At 39.5% G+C, this 21,688-nt stretch overlaps 1 protein-coding gene across 1 annotated transcript in view; it reads left to right on the top strand.

The window, feature by feature from the left end:
- SLC9A7 (solute carrier family 9 member A7) overlaps positions 1-15,981 on the top strand; it is a 68,200-nt gene extending 52,219 nt beyond the window's left edge. Inside the window, exons 14-17 of the mRNA XM_005516505.3 lie at positions 1,968-2,031; positions 4,644-4,726; positions 7,909-8,014; positions 14,333-15,981. Of these exons, the coding sequence (XP_005516562.2) occupies positions 1,968-2,031; positions 4,644-4,726; positions 7,909-8,014; positions 14,333-14,581 (502 nt within the window). The 3' untranslated portion in view covers positions 14,582-15,981. The remainder of the gene's footprint in view (positions 1-1,967; positions 2,032-4,643; positions 4,727-7,908; positions 8,015-14,332) is intronic.
- The last annotated feature ends 5,707 nt before the right edge of the window (positions 15,982-21,688 follow it).

Genomic DNA, 21,688 nt, shown 5'->3' with positions numbered 1-21,688 from the left:
CTTGTAAGTCAAGTAAAAGATGAGACACTGAATTGTTTGGTTTTCTTATGTACTGTGAAGTGATTAGGTAGCCCAGGGAATAAAAACTATTTGGAGAATGCAAGCTATGCTCATCTTTTGGAACAAGCTTCTTGAACTCCCCATTCACACAGCCAACATGAGCTGGACCTTCCCCCAGGTGCAGTTTTGAAAGCCATAAATATTTTTCTTTTATTTTCATGTGTACCTATAAAGGAATGCATGTATATACATATATTACTGTACTGAGTCAGTTTCCTGATGTTGTTTGTCGGCTTTCTGGATTAGATAACCAGTTTCCCTGCCAAAACCTGTTCTTATGTAGTGATAGCCAAAGCAGTTACATCTCAGCCCTTGTAAGCTCCCAGAGCTCTTGTGTGTGCTGTTTTATTTTAGCATGTGTTACAAATCCAGTACCCAATCAGTCTATCGTGTGTTCCTTTAAACTGGTAAAGCTTTTCAGTTCTGAGGCTGGTCAGTGCCAAGGAATTTCCAGTCTAAATGTGCCTAAAGTTTGAGATGACTCTATATGTGGAAAAAGAAGTGATGAGGAAAGAACAAGAGGCACAGAAGAAAAGAAAAAAAATCCAAGCAAAGGACTGGGTCAGCACTAGTTTTATAGGAGGCTGCTGCAGAGCAGCTTTCTGGGTTTTCCCTGAACTACATTAACTCATGTGAGTCCACAAGGATGACTTAAAACTTTTCTTCTTCTATTGTTCCCTCAAAAAATGCTGCCCTGGAAGCTGTATAAAAGTGTTCTCTTTTTTTTTTTTTTTTTTAATTTATTTTTTATTTTGATCCAAGCATGGTATCCCTGGGACAAATCAATGATATGGTCTGACCAGCAAGGTTCTCTTGGTTTCTGGTGATTCATACTGTTGCATAAACACCATGGCTATAAATAGCTGACAAGAAGTCCAAGTAACAAGGAAATTGCAGCAAACCAGTCCCTTCTAAGAGAGAAGTGATGACATTAACAAAATCTTATTGTCTGAAAAGGCTGTTGCATGTGTTTTCCCACACTTGTTTTGCAACGTGGTGGAACTGAAATACAACCCATTTGAGACTGAGAATCTTATCTAAATTTTGAGGTTGGAGGTTTAGGTTCTATGAGAGATGACAGACATCAGGACATGAATAGGATATAAAATAGACAAGTCCAGTCTACCCCTAAACCAGATGAGAAAAACCTGAACATAATTACAAGGATTAAATGCCAGTCTTGGCTAGGAGCCCTGTGTGCAAGGATGGTTCAGTAATAAGATGCTTTCTAACTATGCAAAAGTGAGCAGACAGTTTCTTCTTAACATATTATCCTGTCAACACCCACCATCTTGGTACACAAACCCTGCCTCACTCAGATGGAAGGCTGGACTACAGGCCACTTGTTAGCCCACTGTGGCTGTGTTATGCTTGGTGAATGAAACTTGAAGCAAATTAATGTTGTGACCCTTTATAAAATATTTTTTGCGTGTCCCATAGTGCATTAAAACATAGTGTGTGTGTGTCATTTTAAAATAATGTATTTCAGCCATTCTTGGGTTTATCTGGCAGTTATTTGCTGTGGCAAATATTTAGGCTGGGCCTTATCTTTAGTTTATGTTTCCTTCCTGCTGGACATGAGGGATGCTCTCCACTGAAGAGGATGCCATCTAGTTTTTAAGGCAGAAATAGTATTTACCATTGTTCTAAAAAAATTGGCAGCAAAGGTAAGCAGTTAAAGTTGATGCCAACACAGAGTTAAAGCAGTTTCTTGAGTGAAAAAGTATCTTATTTATAGCTATGTAACTGCAGGTTAGTAATGGACAGCTCTTCCTCAATCTATTCTTATAACCTCTCTTGCAGCTTTGCTGGGTGCTTAAAGTGCTTTTAAAATGCATTCTGCCAGACTTATAGCATTTGCAACCCTCAGTAACACCTCTTGCTTTGTTTTCCTAATGTTCCTGTAGGGTTGGGGTTGACCCAGATCAGGATCCTCCACCTACTAATGACAGCTTTCAAGTCTTACAAGGAGTAAGTAATTACATAACTTTGCTATTAGGCTAATCTTATTTTATAACTAAGAAAATAGAAAACTGCAGAAGTTGTATGCATGGATAAAACCTTTCTCTCCTAGCTGGCAAGTCAGTAGGGGATTTTGCTTTGCAATATTCAAGTAATGCCCACTGAAAAACATTCAGTGCTTTTGGGTGTAACACTGTTGTGGTCATGTTTCCGTGTACAGATAGGGCATCAAAAACCTTCCCAAATCTACTAATATGGTCTATATAACAATGCATTTTCCTCTTTCCCCACCTACCCAACATGCTTGCTCTTAGCATGCTACTGCATAAATAGTTCTTCTCAGTTAAGAGGTAATACTCTTTGCACCTCTTCCTTAACTGATACCAAATTTTGATCCTTGGACTTACTTAGAATCCAAGATTAAATTTGCTAATCTGATCTTGACTCTTGTATACCAAACCACATGCCAGCAGGATCCTGCCTGGACTACCTATCACCTGGGTGAAGCAGAAGGAGCATGGGCAAATTGTCATTTGTATTCAGCAAACTATTGCTGTGAATCTTTAGTGAAGCTTTCCATGCATCAGTAACAGCCCAAGAGTTGACTTTTCTTCCCTGAAATGTGCTATTGGCAAACAAGATTGTTAGAAGAATGCTGTTCATAGCAGAATTTTCAGTTTTGCTCATCTGTAAACTTGAGTTGATTCACAGGAGGAGGGAAAGATCTGGAAAAAAAACCAAAACAACTCAAAAATTCCTCAGGTTTAATTGGCAGCTTCCTCTGTCCAGACCTTGGTTTGCACTCTTGCAGAGTTCTGCTTGATGCTGATTGTTCAGCAGCACAGCTGGGGTTCTTAGGTAGGCACCTACTTGAGGAAGTTGAATGGCAGGTAACTTTGGATCTAGAGGATGCTTAGGGAACAAGTGTTGTATGATGATGCTGGTGTTCAGGCTGGTCAGAGATAGATGAATGTATTTGGGATTACTTTTTCTCATAGTGTTTTTTCCTGCCTTGTTTTTTTATTTCATTTTGGTTTGGGTTTTGTTTTTGGGTTTTTTTTTGTTTGGTTGTGGGTTTTTGTTTTTGGGTCTTTTTTGTAGGGTTTTGGGTCTTTTTTGGTTTTTTTTTTTTTTTGTTTTTGTTTTTCCAATCCTTTCTTTTCTTTTCTTGTTACATGTTGTACAGGTAAGAGATACTTGCCCAGGAAGCATCTCTTTCATTTCAGAAACTGCACTTGGCATCTCTGTGTTCTTTGCAAAAGCCTGTGTCCAGTACACAAAATAGATGCTGAAATGGTGGAGCTGGCTACCAGTGAGGGTGAACTTTGTTTTGTAACTATCTGGAAGCAATCAAAAATCCAAACCTTTTACAGAGAAGGCCACAATTATTGCATATAACCGAGGTTAGGAAGTGGTATCGTGGAAAGACGGCTTTGGCCAGTTCAGACTGAGCTTGTCAGTAACTGAGGAATTGCTTTAACAGGAAACAGGGCATGGGTATTCTGTTCTCAGTCAGTGTCTGCTGTGGAAATATCATGTTTGTTTTTTCCCATGTAAACATAAAGAACTTACCCATTTGTTTCCCTCTTTAGCTGTGCATTGCATTGCTAATGTAGTCCATTAGTCAGTTCCCTTTGGATTCATCTTTCTTTCACCAAGCCAAGATTAGCAGTATGTCACAGTTAAAGAAAATATATCATTTGGGAGGGGGAGGGAGAGAAAATGTATTAGGTTTTACTCTTGGTGGATCATGGATTTTTTGCAGGTCAGAAGTACACAGCATAATCCTGTCTTGTTCTTTTCCAGTAGTTTGGAAGATGATTCATACAAGGCATTCATTTGTTTTCCTGTGTTTAACTCTGGCCTCTGGCCACAAACAACCCCCCCCCCCATCCAAACAACAAACAACAAAACAAAAACACAAAGCAAAACACTCAAACCCTAAACTAACAAAAGTAAAAACAAATGCAGCTGCAGACCAGCTGGTGTGATGATTTGCAGCACAGCTAGATAAGAGATTATATTTAACACTATTAGCCCTTTCAAGGTTGATTCAGCATTTCTGAGATTTGCATGACCTCCCTCAATTGTCATCTTTATATGGATTCTCTGCTGAGCATGTTTCTTTTAAATGTGATATATTTTATCAGATTTCTGAGAATTTATCAGATATGGTAATTTCCACGCTTAAGAAAAAACCATCAAACCTAGAGTTAGACCTAGACCTAGAGTTAAGGAAGCCAACCAAGAAATAAATAGGAATCAGTCTTGGAATATCAGTGAGGCTTGTTTATCAGTTTGGAAGTTATTTTTCTATCTGTTACTATTCTAAGAGTGACATAAAATTTTAAGCTCCAGGGAACTTGCTGGTAGAGGAGTTGTTAAAGTAAATTGGATGCAATGAAGACAATGTAGTTCTCTGTAGTCATTTCTGGTCTTTCTAGGGAAAGTAAACTCAGTATAAGCAAGTCTCTAAACGGCTTTCTTCTGCATTTCGAGCACAGTATTGATGTAATTTGGTGGGTTTTTTTGGACAGGACATTATATTATGAATTATCAGAGGGTATAGTTCTGTGTTTTTCTGCCTGAAGTAATTGAATATGTTTCTATCTTATTTTTAGGATGGCCAAGATTCTGCGCGAAGGAACAGGACAAAGCAGGAAAGTGCCTGGCTCTTCAGGCTGTGGTATAGCTTTGATCATAAGTATCCTTTTGAACACAGCTTAGTTTTAAGGCATGAAATGTTCACTTTTTCCCTTTCCATGTACCCATATGTAGCCTTAAGCACTTGATCTTCCTCCTGTTTGACTCTCAAGTATTTGACGGGCTCAAGGCACAGAACTGAAGCTGGAACTCACTGGCTCAGCAGTCAGACCTTTCCTTTCCCTAGCACAGGGCGTGTGACACTTGCTGGAGAACAGAAACCACTCAGAGATCAAGTACCTTCCTAAACAACAAGGCAGACAATTAACTATTTTAGGTCCTCTGGTTTGTTCTGTTAATCTGTTCTTATTTTCAATGATGCTCATAGCAGAAATTAAGTTTCCAGTTCATTGTACATGTCTAAGCCTCGACTCATTGCTCTGCAGAGCCATCTGCTTTTGTGATGAAGTCCCAAAATCTGTGGTTGATTTCTAAAGGGAAAGTTCTGGAACTAAAAATCTACATGAGATCCAGCTTACCTCCTTAAATATATCCAGAAGGTACTATGGGTGTTAAAGCAGAGTCTCTGAGTGTATATAGTACTGTACAACCTTTCTGAAGCTATTATTATACTATTTAGATAACCTTGTTTAAGATTCTGAGCAACTTTTGTGTAGCTGTCCTGTATTTCATGCTTGTGGGTTTGGGTTTTTTTAAAAAAAATCTACTTAATAACTTAATACTGATTAATAACTTAATCAGTATGTCATCAATTATGACACATTAAGTATGTCACAGCTGCTCCTCCTCAACAGCTTACACAGTCACTTAGCGGAAAATGGCAAAGATAATCCTGTGGCCATGGCAAATCACTTACACCTAGAAACCCAAAAAAGTTTCAATGCTGAATTCCTAGTAATTTCGGGGGCAGCTAACTATACACAATGACCAGTGATAGGGCCCTAATGTTCTTGCAGCTGGCATGTGAGTCTTTTCACTGGGGTCTTGGCCTTTGAATGATGAAAGATTTCTGGGCTGGTTGAAGCACAGTAGTTTCCTTCCACACCTTGTGCATGAGGCTTTCACACCCAGGCTAACCCAGCTAGCATGTTGAAAATGTTTGGATCCTAATAGCACTTCCATCTTTAGGATAAATTCTGTTTGTGACCAATGCTTTCAGATGCAGTAGTACTGACCCAAAGCACAGAAGGGAGTGTACTTGCTATTTTAAATATTCATAAATGTTCATAATTCCACATTAACTCTTCAAATTCTAGTGACTGGTCTCGAAGCGCCTCAAGATCAATTTTTATTATTTAAAAAAAGAGAGAGAGACTTTGGTGTTAAAAGCATGAAAGGATCTGGCTGTGGCTGACTGCTTCTTTTTTGTCTTTTTAAGAAGGAAGCAGAGCTGTCCTCTTCCCCTGCCTTTACAGAAGGGATGTGCCCGATGAAAGGAGTAGTTGGCAATGCTGACTTCCCTCAGCTGATGCTTCAGAGAGCAGTCCCTCCCTAGCAGCTGCAGCAAAGGCGGGGGGAGTGCCCGGAGAAAATTACACCCTAACTACCTGTTTCACAGAAACTTAAAGGGTCCTGACAGTACATTCCCTTTTTTTTTTCCCAGTGGTGACTAGCAATATTTAGGAAAAGTTTCTGTGAAGTTTGTGCCAAGGAATCTGACATTGAGAGGCAGAACTGTCTTACTGTAGGCAGAGATAACATTTGCTCCTTCTGTTGGAAGAAGGCATTCAAATAAGCATTGGCTGGGTGGGCTTAAATTGTACAGATGGGAAGACCTTTAGAATTGCCGCCTCTATATCCATGGCTACATGGTTTTTTTTGCTGGTGCATTCACTTGGTTTCTGGGTAGAAAGGCAGATAGTCTCAAAATTCACTCTTTGCAAGAGGGCTTAACTTGAAAAAGATGTGAGTAAGTGATGGAAAAGCTCCACAGCTCACTATTGCCTGCAGAGCTCTACGCATGGATAAGTGGGAACTTCATTCCTGTAGAATGCAGAGTTCACTTAATGTTGTGGGCTGTTCCTTGGGTTCACCCATAACTGTTAAATATGGAGAAAACTTCAGCTTTGATGAAGTAGCAGATGTCTTTAACTGGGCTTGTTTTTTCATGGCTGAGTTGCTGCCTGTCTGGCCTGGGTCACATGGAGCCTGGGTTAGTGCAAGGGTGAAGAGCTTGTTTCTTTCCAGGAATGGGTGTAACCGCACTTTTAGTGAAGGAGGAAAGGAGGAAATGTAACTCTGCTGGAATAAACAGCTATGCCAGGCACTGCTAAAACAGTCCCCTTTTAACCCCCTCTTTGCTTAAGCATCTTAATGGGTTAGGAGGGAAGCTGTTATATTTACAAATGGACTTGATTCTCTCTGTGCTTAGAGGCCTAAGAAAGTAACTAGAAACCCTGCAACTTATATATTTGTATTTAAAATAAAATTGACTGATTCATGTGCTAGTCAAGATCAACATGCTGCTCTTTAACACAGACACGTATTTTGACTCTTGGGTATTTTTTTCAGGCATATCATCAGTGTGGAGTACTCATGTGAAAAGTGTGGATTTACCTGGGCACAGGCCTGTAAAATAGGAGTAAAGACACTTTCCTTTCCCGTGGCCACGTCCCCTCGGTGTCATCTTGGTAGCACTGCTTTCCTTCAACACTGCATTGTTCTTGCATACAGTTTTCCCTTTGCCTTTCTGAGGCTCCATGTGGTAAATGTATGCGCACTGCAGAAATGTCTGTGGGTATTACCGGGGTAATATCTCTGGTTGCACCTCTGTGGCTCAGTAACCAGCAGATCAAGTGGCTTTACTGCTTTGAGGATGTTGAATGGACAGAATTTCTGTATTTCCCTATACTGAGCCACACAGGAATGTCACCTTGCTACCTATAGCTTGCAACCTTGACACCATGCTCCCATCTTCTGAGCAGAAATACCCTCGGACCTTTCAACACTGAAGCACCTTTGCTTTCTCCTTTTTACTTGAGAGCACAGAAGCTGGAAACATTGCAGCTGTTTGAAACATGTAAGAAGAAAGTTAGCTAGTGGTCCTTGCAGAAGTTTAGTGAGTAAAGAAACTGCCCTTGAAACAATCAAGGGGAAAATGTTGGGAGGGTGTACAATTATTGCATATCACAGTTTAAAGGCAGAACCACATTTATGTACAATTGTCTCTTTATTTTCAAAAGTGGTTTTTGAGGACTGGTGTGTTTTCCTTAACTACTTAAGTTATTTAAAGCCAATTCTCACTCACAGTGGCCCTCCATTGACCACAACACTGCCCAGCTGGTGTGGCCTGATAGCCCGCTGTCTGACAAGTCCCCAGGTTTATGATGTAAGTACAGAACAATTCAGTACCTCTTGGTTTTGTTTTTTATTTATTCAACTTCAGCAAATTGGTGTTTTTTCTTTTTAGGTAATGTCCTGGTTTCAGCTGGTCTTATAGACATACTGCAAGAAAGTGCTCATTTTCCTGGGCAGAAAAATTTAAGATACTCTCCCCTGAGGCAAAAGCTTCTGTTGTTCAAGATCAGGAATTATCTCATTGTTCAAATACTACATTAGAAAAATAACATTTAAGGATATGGGGAAATTACATGCCTAGTCAACAACCCAGTTCAGTGAATCACTTCATAATATTCCATCCCTTCTCAAGACTTTTGGGCAAGATTCTTTGCCTGTTACTGCTAAACTTCGAGGTCTCCTTAGAGATGTCATTGACACACTTACCCAGCTGGAAAAAAACCTGGTGGAGTTTCCCTTCATTGTTTCCACTGCGAAATTTGAGATCAGATTTCAGAAACTGTTAATCAGTTACTTATCTCAGTCTAGCAGGTTGCTACACTGCCTTTACAGCAGTGTCTTGCAATAATTAATGCTGTATTTTATTATTCTTGCAGCATCCTGATCCTTGTCATTCTTATCTGTACAGTGTTTCTGAAATCTACAACTTTTCATGAGCTGCTTGTAAATAAAACCATAGTACTATGTGGGACATCTCAAATCTGCAGGTTCTCTGGAATATTAATATCTCTATGCTTAAGTAGTCTTGGACCAATTGTTTATTAATCTTTTCTGAGAAAGTTATGAATTCTAATTGCAGCTTTGAAATCTTTCCCTACATTTCTTTCTGGGTATCATTAGCATCTTACTTGTACCTGATAGAAAAATTTCAAAGAACTTAGAGCTACCTGTTGCCCACTTGGAACTGTAGTAATGCAAGAAATTGGTCTAGTTCCCATCTTTGCAATGGACTGGAGGTCTTAAAACATGTCTAGATTGGAAGGCATGCATCAGACCAATTAACCCATTTGTGCATTACCCACGTGTCTATGTATGATCCAAGAGAGAAATTGTCCAGTAACTGAGGATCTAATCAGAATGAACATGCAAGCTTTAACTCTCATTTTCTCTTATAGCTGGCTCTTTTTCTTCCCTCTTCCCCCCTCCACCTCATTACTCTTCATTGTTGGCTACTACCAGATGTGGAAACTTACTATTTAATGGATTGGTTCAGTGATACATACAGGACATTAACTTAATTAAAAATGCTTGTAAGGTTGCATACTTTGTTAAAGTGTATAATGTAGAACTTTCCTATTGTATTCTCTTTCCTGTTCCTATTTCAGTGCAGTGCTGCATTTGTCTTAGGAAAGAATATAATTTTGATGTTTTATTTCCAGCTTTTTTTCAAGATTTCTGAACCCTGCAGTTGCTTTGGGTCTATTTGCTTCTTTACATGGCTGACTTTGCTACAGCACTTGGCTATGACATTACATTACTGGTTAATAAGCTGTGAAATTTTTCTGCCTTTCTGTTATATGCAGGTGAAGCAACAGAGACAGCCACGTTTTAGTGGGGACAGAAATGGCTTTGGAATAGTGCTTTTGGGAGGTATTTCCAGGAAAATTAAATGGTACCCCTGTGAGAATTAAAGACTGAATATTTTCAGTTAAACAAGAAGAAAAAAAAATCTGTAAATACTTAATAAAGTATAACATAACTGTAAAATATGTTTCCCAAACAAGTGTTAAATCCTGGATCTCATTCCAGGTGCATATCTGAGCTATGACAGCTATGTGAAAAATGAGGTTCACTCGCCTAATAAATTTTAAAAGGTTTAATATAAACAAAAAGACAATTAGGAGACAAAGATAATAAAACAAAGGGTTAAAACGGCCGGGTGCTTGTCTCTCTGCCAAGGGCACACCTGGTGTTGTGGAAATGCCCTTTATATACCATCCCCTGCTACATGGATTTATGCATGTTCAATCTTTTCCAGGTACTGTTCTTCATGGTCACTCCTTGGGTCTGCCTTTTTAGGTTTTAATGTCTCTTTTATCATATTTTTATTTGGGCTGGGGTTCTTTCTTCTGCAGGGAATCAGCAGCCTGGGCCCCACCATCTGTTCACTGGAGGTTATCTTGCTTTGTACAGACAGGTCCTAACCCTAACGTCCAAACTTCTTCTTGACCTACACCTAAAAACTTTTTAGCTACCAGCAGGAGAAAAAAGAAAAAGACAGTAAAAACTATTCTAACAAATATTCATCTTAACACTTGCAAAAAGCAAATATCACAATATGTGTTTATGACATCTATATAGAGCAGAAAGCAATAAATATGTGGCTATGCTGAATGTATATTTGTAGATTGCTTTTAGCTTTTGTTGTTTTGGTTTTTTGTTTTTTTTTCTTCTCTGATTTTATCACAACCTTACTTCACTTCCTTCAGAACTTCAAACTTCAGAAACTTCAGAAACAGTTTGAATTCACTCTCACTTCCACAAGTGGGAGTTGGTCTTTTTAATTAAATGCCACAGGGGAGTTCGAAAGTCTGAAAGTCAAATAATCCTGCAATGCAGGCCACCCACTACTTATTCCTCAGCATGAGATTGTGTCCTCTAAGCCTCATTTTGCATGGAGTATGTGTAGGGCTCTGAGTCAGCCCACAGGGGTGAGGTACAGTGGATTTTTTCCAGAGATGATGTTAGTGTTCCTTGCTGACATTCTCCCACTGCTTTAAGGCTGTGCCACTAGGCTGTTTCCAACCCAGACAGACAAGTCAGAATTTAAAGCACGGAAAGTTGCTGCAGTTAGCCGTTAAATTTTGAAAATTATAATTTTAATCACTATTTTTGTCTTTCTGGTGTTGTCTTCGGTGCATGACCAGTTGGCAGGGCTTTCCAGCTTATCCTAAACTGATGTAGGTCAGTTATTTTGCTTTTCCTTTTGAAACGTAGTTTGAAACTTCTTGTAATTTTCTGTTCTATCAGTCATTTATTCCAACTGAAAGAAGTATTCCTGAGGATACTTTTTTTTGTTTGTTTGTTTCGGGGCTCTTCCACACTTTAAAAAAAGTGTATTTCTTGTGCATACACAGTGACAACTTGGTATGGAACTAGAAGTAATTGAAGTAATTTATAAATATGCAAGCCCAGTGAAGAAACTTGATTTGCAATCTTTGGAGGAGATAACTCTCAAAATGTATAAGAAAACTGTTCAGCCAGGCTGCCCCCTTCCCCCTCCTTAGTGCTTCTAGCTCCATAGCAAAAATGACTTAGTTTCCTTGGAGATTTTAAATTCAGCTGAGCAAGAAACTAAATGGAGCATTAGGTTTAAGTTGGGATATATTTTGCATGCATGGTACTTGATGCTTTCATTTTGGAGCCACAAGATAAGTAACTTCTGATGCAAGTTTTGTTATCAGTGAGGCCTGTGTTGTGTTCAGCACCAGCATTTATGATGGCTGCCAGCACTTTGCACATGCATCACACTTTGCCTGTGCTCTTTTTTTGACATTATCTCAGGAGGCAATAAAGACTGGCTTTGCAAGCAGCAACTCGTTTTAAATAAGCTTTTGTAACAAAAAACATCACCAGCATGCATTCTTAGGAGCATGAACAGCTTTTACCACGAAGAGTCTGCAGGGAGGTCCCTCAAGGTTATAGTCAGCACATCAAAGCAGAGTTCAGGCTTTTGCAGAGTTTTGGAGTCTTTAGCCATTCTAGTGTGTCAGTTTAAGCAGTGTCATTCAGACCTGTGTTTTCTGGGTGAATTGAAGCTTTTCCTACAGAACCGTAGGGGATTGCAGAGGCCTGTTTAGGGTTATTCTTGGGAGTATTTCAAGTCTCTGTGGATCTATTTGGATACATTTCCTGTCTTTCGTGAAAGAATTGTTCATGCTGCGTGAAGCACGATAGGTTTATTCACCCATCCTCTTTGTTTGCAAACATAGTAAATCTGTATAATACATGAGATTTTTCGTGGGTGTTCTCTGGGGAAATACATGAAATAAAATCCATGCTGCTTGCAGTACTACTTACTTAGAGTGGAAACAAATAAGAGGATCTTGGCTTGTACGAGGCAATGTTTGTTCACTACCTTGAGAGAAAGCTCAGTGTTTTCTCTGGACCTGATCATGTTTAGGTACATGTAAGTGTAGCCTCGGACAAACTAAGAAAGACAGTCAGGACTTGCCATATAGTATAAAGTGTGTGACCCTCTTTCAGTATCATGCTTCCAAGAACTCCTCAGCCTTTTGGGGAAGCTCAAGCGCTCTTACCAGTTTCTAACCCGATAGGTGGCTTCAAGGGTTTGCTGTTCAATAGCATTGTGGAGACAGGAGGTGCTTTGGGAGCTTGCTGCAGCCACTTCACACGTGGCCCTGGTAGAGCAATACCTTCTGGTGCTCTGCTAGCTCTGCCTTCCCCTCCTTGGTGCTTGTCCAAGGGCAAACACAGTGAAGGGGAACGTGTGATTACACCTTTGCAGCTTCTTTGGCTTTTTAAAACATAGTCAGTCAACAGTCACAAACTGCCTGTTTCTTGTTCATTCTTCTGATTTTCATCCTTATTTTAATGCCCTTCTTCAAAACAATATATATCCAGATAGCAGTTTTTCTTAAACTGATTATTCTGTGACCCTTTTAATCATTCTGGTCTTGCACCTCAGACTTTTAACTTTTTTGCAACTAAAAGATTGCAAAGGCTGTTTCTGCCGATTATAGCTGAACCCTTTAATTTCTTTTTTTTTCTTTAATTTTTTTAAATTTTCTTTAATTTTTTTTTAATTTCTTTAATTTTTTTTTTTTTCTATTTAAGATGTTGCCAGTAGGTCAGCGTTTTCTTTGTGATCAAAAAGGCAAGTGTCCTAACCCGTGTTTGCTCTTTGAGAACAGTGCTCTCTATCAGACTAACCCTGTCTCAAAAAAGCAATGATAAATTTGAGTGCCATTAGGGTTCTAAGAAATTAGCATTCCTTGGAAAGTAGGGCTTGTCTTGCACCCAAAGCTGAACTGCACCATTTCTTTCGCTGATTTTGGGAAACTCCTGACACCTCTTCTAGTCCTCATTAGTTATATATTCTGTATCATCTAGAGGCTTCTGCTGCTTTATTTTGTCTGATTATCTTTCTGACATAATGACAGGAAGCTTTCCCAGGAAGTTTTATTTAGCCAGGAGCTGCATTTTTCATCATGGACAGGTTAATCAGCATTTTCAATCTCCAGTGCCCTGAACTCCTGTTCTGCAGTAGAGGCAGCACTTTCTGTTCACGTTGATCACAGACATCCCATCTCACATGGCCTGTGCCCCCCTTCCTTTGCCGCAGTGGAAGAAAATAATGCATTTTGAGAATGTAGCCTGATCCGTGTCCAGCCTACCGAGGGAACAGCAATACGCATTTCAGCTCCTGCTAAGCAGTACGGAACCATTCATGTGGGGAAATAATTGCTTTCAGTTGCAAGAAAGCAAGCTTATAGTACTGATTAGAATTTTCCCCAAATTTGAAGGAAGCCCATTTTCTGACCAATTTTTCAGGCTATTTTGCCTTCTACCATGTTAAATGGGAGTGAAACACAGTACAAATGCCTTTTGCTGTATTATGCTATGATAGAGAAATTAAGTGCTTTATTACAATTCAGCGGTTTCTATTCTCTGACTATATATTTCATTCCATCTCTGCCAAAACAAATTCACAGGGTTTTGTGAGTGACTTTCTAAAATTATTTTTGAGAAGAAAACACATCAAAACTAGTTACAAAACTATGAAGCAAGCACTTTGTTGTATCTATCCTTTATGGCTCAGGAGCATTCCAAAGAACTAGGTCAAGTAATTCTTTATTTAGTAACAGGTAAAAGTAAGGACATAGTTTGAATGAATATTGTTAGTTCTTGATGTATAAAAAAAAGTGGAGAGGAATCCTTGAATATAGAGATTTTGGGCTTTCTGCGTTCTTATCAACTTGCATGAAAAGTTTACTAATGAATTTGACTAATTAGCAACAGAAGCAACTCTGTATCTGGAGTGGCTCAACTGTGCTTGATCTTCTGTACTGCCTTTTAAATTGTCATGCAAAACCCAATATGTACCACTCATCTCTTGTACTTCTGGTGTACTTCCAGTGTTACTGAATCCCGGGTCACCCGTTCCATAACCTAGTTCTTGGCTTCAGCTCCCTCTCATCTCTCCCCAGTAGCTGTAGTTATACAGGGAACAGTAAGCTGATTTGCAAACACTGGGTTCAAGGTTATTTTTAACATTTCTTAAGGTGGAACCTTATCTCTCCTGCATTGACATGAAGGTAAATTCTTCAGTAATGTTCTGGGCAAAGAAAGGTGCTGTGCATTGTATAAAGATTTTTCTTTTTTTCAGAATCAGGAGCAGCTCCGAGAAGAGGATTCTGATTTTATTCTGAATGATGGTGACCTTACCGTGACATATGGTGATACAACAATAACTGCAAATGGTTCTTCTGGCCCCCATACAGCTACCACTAACCTTGACAGCAGGAGAACAAAAAGTAGTTCGGAGGAAGCACTGGAACGTGATTTGGGAGCAGCAGATCATGAAGTTACAAGCAGGGGTACCCGGCTAGTATTTCCTCTGGAATACAATGCATGATTACTGACTCAGTAAAAATAACTCTTGCTTTGTGAATGGATCAAGGAAGACTGCAGGCCACTGTGTCACTTGAGGTGGGGGTGTTCATTTAAACAAATTAACAAATTAAGTGGTTTTACTAGGGTCTGAAGATGTCACCTATTTTTTACTCAAGATGCTGACAGTGGGGTTTTCTATATGTCTGAAAACAGACAAATGAGAAAACTGGTTATTCTCCTCTTTCCAGCTGCTTATCAAATCCAAGTATAACTAGCATGCTGCAATTGTCTTGTTCAGCTGCAGCAGCTCTCTCTGAAGAGAGGTACATGAAAATGTTGTCATAGAACTGAGCTTGTCTTGGCTTAGCTTGAGAATGTGAAAGGACAACTATAAACTTGATAATTATTAAGAGACAAAAAAGATTGTGTACGTATCTGAATGTGGAGAGATCCCTTGTTAACTTCTCTCGTGAGGCTGAGGAAACTCAAGTGAAATGGGACAGTAAACTTCAGGGTTACAGGTGTGTGAATGAAAGACTGGGGAATCTGTTACTGCAAAATGTACTTAATCTATTTCAGGGAAAAAAAGGGAAAATAAAATTTCTTTGCTGGCTATCTGTCTAAGTAGGAAGGCAATGAGAGCTACTTGTCCCTTTAGCTTTGGGCAACTTGACTATTACTCTTAGCCTAACTTCTAGTGCCTCAAAAGAAAAACATCCAGCTTCCTGTGGTGTAAGACGTACCTGAAGCCAACATGAGTGAGGAGGAGAGAAAAAAAGAGAGAGGGGCAGTGTTGAACTTGCATGGAACCAGAAGGTTTCATATTGCTCAGAAGAATCCATGGACTCTGCTTACAGTTCTTGTGTGTGATAAACAGCAAACATCTAATTAAACAGATGAACAAATACTACTGTTTTTACCATTTGTGACTATCCTAAAAGAAAGCTGTTTACCCTTGTTCTCTTTCTCAGAGTAGATGTGAAACTTCAGTGGGGCATTGCACAACAGCATATAAGCTACAGAAGTGATGAACTGTAGTATCATCTTAAATGTGAAAAGGGAAAACTCTCTGACTAGTATTTAGCCCATTTACATGTAGGCTAGCTTTAACTTATTGCTAAATGCTTTTTAATTTCCAGATGAGGAGATAATCATTGTCTTTGCCAATAGCTGAAAATGTATGCTTTGAAGAGCCTTTCAGCTATTTGAAGCATGCTAAAATGTGATTTCATTCTCATGTCTCAAAAGATTTATTTTTTTAAAGAGTTTGTGGGCCACTAACGTGATGTAATATCAGTTTGTCCAAAAAGTGTGTTTTTCTTGCTGCCATTTCAGTTGTTCCTCTCATAAAATTGTGTGTGAGTAAATACCCACTGTTTTTCCTTAACTATTAAACTTATTGGGCTAACCTCAGTACGTGAACTTCCTGCTGCAGATAAACTTTGCAGTTGTGTTGTCTAGTCTGCTTTCTTTCAAATGTGTTCTCTAATGAGTGATCTACCTCCCTGTCTGTCCCTCCAAGGTAAATTTATAAAGGGTATTGATTTGTAATAACTGTCTCACATTATTAAGAAAAGAGACGAGGCAACCAAGAGTCTTTTTGTAGAAAAATTTTAAAAACAATACAAAATCACAGAATGCTCCCACTTGGAAGGGACACACAAGGATCATCAAAGTCCAGCTCCTGGCCTTGCATAGCACCATCCTCAAGGGTCACACCGTGTGCCTGAGAGCGTTGTCCAAATGCTTCTTGAACTCTGTCAGGCTGGTTCTGTGACCACTTCCCTGGGGAGCTGTTCCAGCGCCCAAACACCCTCTGGGAGAAGAACCTTTTCCTGATACCTAGCCTAAACCTCCCCTGACACAGCTTCAGGCCATTCCCTGGGTCCTGTCACCGGTCACCACAGAGAAGAGATCAGCGCCCCTCCTGTTCCTCTGATGAGGAAGTTTGATTCTTAAATGGCTTTGCCCTTAAATGGTGCAGAGTAACAAACCCTGGTGAAGATCGCTGAGCAGAACAACTCCTTTTCAGGCCTGCATGTGTTTTGGAATAAAAAGTCAATTCCCTTCACCTCCCTGGGAGCACAGGCAGTTCATCAGTTAAAGCTGAGGAGCCGTGAGCAGATCCTGTGACTGCCAAGAGCACTGCTACAAGCAGGCGCCCAACACTGGAATTTTCAGGGTGCTTTCCGTGAGAGGTGTTCCAAGCATTGCTGCTGCTGGCTCCAGGAGCAGGTCTGATCCTCTACCTCCAGTTATCAGAAAGGAGGAACACTATGACAAGTGTGTTTACACTCTGTGGTACATGTCTACTATGCAATGTAAACTGGCTTTTCTGATAAGCCTGAACAAGGCTGTGAAGGGTGAAGTTTCACATACTTGGTACTTGACCAAGTCTAGCCCTATTCCAAGGATGCATGTTTTCTGGCCTATGAAAAGACAAAAAAAAAATTATTTACTTTTACAATGAAGAAATTGCCTTTGGGGAAAGGACTACAGGAATTTCAACTGGAGGAGTGAAAAAAAATTATTTTTTGGCTGAACTTCCAAAGAGCTGATCTGAAGCAAGTAAATAGCAAAGGTTAAAATGACGTCTATTATTAATGAAATCATGGCTACTATGTTTTACTCCTGGGGGGGAGGGAAAGCTCTCACAGCAGGAATTCTAGCAACTTTAACAGATAGTGTGAGCTGTTCATGCTACTTAGGAGACCAAATTCTGTGATTTTTTTGTCTTTATAATAAGATTGGCATGGTCCTTCATGTATAATATTAATTTAACTCCAATTACAGTCTCTTTTTAGACTTCAGTATCGGTCAGAAGAATGTTTTTTAGTCTTATTCTGGACAGTAAAACCCTAAGAACTAATATGCTTCACATGCCTTTCAAAGAGAGGTTCAGTGTTTCTTTTAACTCTGAAGCAGCTCCCTGGAATAACATGCTTGACCTCAGCCTTGGCAGACATGGTGTCTGCTTCTGCACAAGTGTGGGAATGGAATTTGGATACTCTCAAGCCTAAACTTCATATGCTTTTCTTTAACATTTAGGGGAGGACCTCTTTGGGGGAGAAACCAGAGGCGTTACAGATGCATCAGCAGGGAGCTGAAAATTACTGAACTCATGACCCACTGAAACCTTAGAAGAAAGGGAAGACAATCCCTGACTAGGAGACACAGACCATCCAGGAGAAAAGCAGCCAGTAAATACCTTGGACTGGCTATGAACAATCTTGGTCATAATCAGACTTGCAGAAAGTAGGACAAAGCTGCTGAATAAGTTGAACACGTGAATCAGTTGAAACCATGTAGATTAACAAATTCAAATATCCCTGTATTGAAAAATACTCTAAAAAGTAGCCCATGCAAACTTTATTCTTAATGCAGAAGCAGGGTCTTGCTTCCCAAGGTTTAGGGGAGAGATTAATATGGTGCAGTGAAAAACCACATATTCTTCTTGGTCTGGAATTTTTGGGAGTGCCATTCTGAAAAATAACTTCCAGTAGAAATAAGCCTGCAAAGTGAAAGAGGAGGAAAGTGTGGAGGAAACAGTGAATTACAAAGCCAGGAAATGGTTTAAACAGGCAGCTCTACTGTGGGAACAGCACTGCAAACAATTACTATTCTTAATCTTGCAGTCCTAAATGCTGAGAAGTTATGTTGGCTTCTGCATACCTTATCTAAAACAAGGGCACTGGGATAATGCAAAAGTAATAAAACCACCCCATCCTAACTGATCATAAAATCAAAGGCTTTTACAGGGCAGAGCTGACTTGCTTCTACTCCAGAGCAAGGAAAATAACTTTGAACAATTTTTTTAAAGTAACCTCACATCATTTCTTATGTTTTCTTGATTCTAAAATGCCTATAGTAATGTTGAGACCAGTTCTATGGTAACATTAGTGTGATAAATATGGAGGTGCCTTATGAAACATGCACACATACAAACAGGATGCGAATGCTTATCTAATATTTGAATCTGTGTTGCAGATTCAGATAACATTCCATATCTTCATTTGATACTTGCAATTTATATAAGGTTTTTGTTATGGAAATCAAACACTTGCAACAGAGCAATTGAATATTAGAATCAGTTCAGGTTTTCAGGTAATAAAATTACTTATCTGGTTTGGCTGCTTTATTCACTCTTCCTCTGGTATTTCTTGATAATAATCTATTTTGCACTGCCCCACATGGACTTGCTGACATCCAAAATGCCAGTGGGTTTGAAGATTTATCTAGGGACTGAATGTTAACTGGGTGAGACAGCTCATTATAATTTATACTAGAATAAAAGACTTTATTAGTTGCCTGCACTGTCTCTGTCAGGGAACTTGCTGGTGGAGAAAGATATCTGCAGGGAGGGAGAGAAACCCTGGCTTATTGGGCACCTGCTAAGATGCCATGGGAAAAGCCAGTGCTTCCCTGAGATTCTTGTGCAGTAGTACAGAGCCAGAAAGGATTTCTATTGGTACTTGCAAGGGAGCAGCAATCTTTGTCCTAGGAAAATTAAAAATATTTGGGTTAGTTCTAGCTTTTATTAACATAATAATTTTAAATTTAATTTTCTGAAGCCACATTTCCTGCATTTTTTTAACCTTTTGGAGCTTGAAAATGTCACATAGAAATACATTAGATACAGATTTTAAAAAAGGAGAGAGGGAGGCAGAACAGTCAAACTTCACTTTGGTGCCCGAGTACAATTTCAAAGCTATGCTACTCTGCTAACTTATGCAAATTTTATTAATTAAATGGCAATAATTTGAAATGCTGCAATTAAAGGTCGCTTTTCTGCTTCTAATTGAAAAAAAAACCTCCAGATTTGCATTCCCTCAGAGAAAGTGAATGCCCAACTTAAAAGGTTTTTGCTGTAATGTTAAAATACTTAACTTTATGCTATGAGAAATGAATTGGATTTATTTTTTAACTAGTAAAATCTCTGAAGTTGTTATTATTGAGGCAAAGAGAAGTAGGTCATGCAGTTCCATGTTGTAATATATTTATGACTTTTGTTTCCAGACTTTAGTTTAATCAGGGAGGTTATCCTCCACTGCCTGATTTTGAATTTCAGTCCTAAATTGCTTGGCTTGAATGTCTTGATGTTGACACAGATTAATACCAGAAAGCAGAACACCAGAAGGCATTCTCTGGATCGTATCAGCCGATTAGTAATAGCTGTTGTGAAATAACAACTCCCAGCACACGGGGTCGTTTGAGGTAAGTTTGTCTGATTTGAGTTTGGGATATCAGAAGTAAAGAAAGAGAGGTAAAATCACATAACCCATAGCTGGTTCTGGTGGAGAAGGAGAATGTAAGCCATCTAAGGATATTCCTAATTTGCTTCCTTCCTTCAAGGGAGACAGGCTGCTATGCCTTGCCTTTGCAGTTAGAGGCTGACTGCTACAGGTTTCCAGTTAATTAGTTTTGGTCGGTTCGTAATACTCAACATCAGAAGCAGCACTTAACCTGAATTTTCAGGTTCTTGTAGCTCTTACCCTCTTGTCACTTAAAATATAAATATATCAGAAAGGTTTCAGGCGGTGTCTTAGGGTTATCTCAAACATAAAAGTGCACTAGGTATCCAAAGCATATCATGCTGTCCTGACTAAGACTGCTGTGGTAGATAGTCTGTCCAAAACTTTTGGTGCTTCAGTTCCTCTGAGGCACCTAAAGCCTGCATGGTGTGATAGGTTCAAGCTGGGAGCAGTCCAACCGCTGTCAGGGAGGGCTGTAATACATCTTAAATCCTATCCTCCCAAATAAATACAGCTTTTTGTGTGCAAGAAACTGGGTGTTACTGCGCCAAATGTCTTTAATGATGCTGAAGTAATTGCTGCAAGAAGAGATTAGTAGAACTGGAATATAGTACTGTATCCCCTGAGACATCTTCATTGTGTTGGCAGCTACACATCTGTCCTTTCAATATTTGCACTTGAAGCAGTGAGGATGTAAGGAGAACAGCAACTCCCTGCAGTACCAGGGCTTAGTTTCTTGGCCTTCAGCACACCAATGGTGTGCAGGTCTCCAAGTCCCAGTTTGGGAGCTCAGTATCCTAAAGAGGTTAAACGGCAAGGAATTATCATTTAAATACAACAGTGGGTGGGGAGGAGAGAGAAAGCAAAATATTGTGAAAGCTCTCCATGTTGTGGGGATAGTAGCAGTAGAGGATGGGGGAATAAACACCTGCTGGGCTTTCTGCCACTGGCTGGCTTGTGTACAAGCTTGGCTAAACTTTCATTCGTGTGGACAAAATGCTGCAGTAACTTCAGCTTTGGGTCTCTTGATTGAGGCTTCATCCAAGGAAAGAAATGTTAGTGCTGCTTGGAACTCCTGTTCTATCAACAAATTTCAGGTTAGTTATGAAGATGGTGTAACTTGTGGGCAAACAGTAGAGGTTCTCAGAAGCTGTGAAAATAAGCCTCAGGAAAGAAAAAGCAGAGAACTTAGAGCTAGCTGCAGCTGCAAGGCCTGAAAGTAACAAAGATACAATAATACAATATGCAAGGACGTGAAACAATAGTTGAGATTTTAGGCTTGGCCAAGATAGACCTTAAGACTGCAGAAAAATATGCTTACCAAGATAATAGAAAGTTTTAAGCTTAAAAATAGAGTATTATGTATTGTTAATAGAAAAAAACAAGCAAGCATTGTTTGAAGAAGGTGTACGTGTGCTTTTAGTGATTGGATAGAACAATTGTCTGTAAGCTTTAGCAGTATGCTATTGACTGAAAAACCTATAAAATGTTCTGTAACAAAGAGATCTCCGGCTGCTCGTGGCAGACATGAGCTTGTTCCATCTCCCGAGTCTGTAGCTGAGACTGGTGCCCAAAATAAAAGCTGGTGATGTGTCACCCAGCAGTCCCATCCCATTTGTGAAAAACCTCCAACAGTAACTGTTCTAGGTCAGCATCATCTTTCCATTTCTTATTACTTCCTTACTTCAAATAGACCTTGGAGTCTCTGGGAAATAGCAGGTACAAGCTGGTGTTGGCTTTTCTGGAGTTCATTGTTTCACGCTGAGTTACACCACTGGCTGCACTAGAACAAATAATCATAGTTGTCATTTGTAGTCAAGTCAGAAATAGGTCTTCTCTTCTTATTTGGCTGATAGTAATGCAAAACTTACTGTGGC

This window comes from Pseudopodoces humilis, chromosome 2 (assembly GCF_049639895.1).
Source record: "Pseudopodoces humilis isolate 2021_Gansu_Grassland_sample_001 chromosome 2, ASM4963989v1, whole genome shotgun sequence".
Classification (NCBI taxonomy): Eukaryota; Metazoa; Chordata; class Aves; order Passeriformes; family Paridae; genus Pseudopodoces; species Pseudopodoces humilis.
This window is presented reverse-complemented; position numbering and strand designations above follow the sequence as displayed.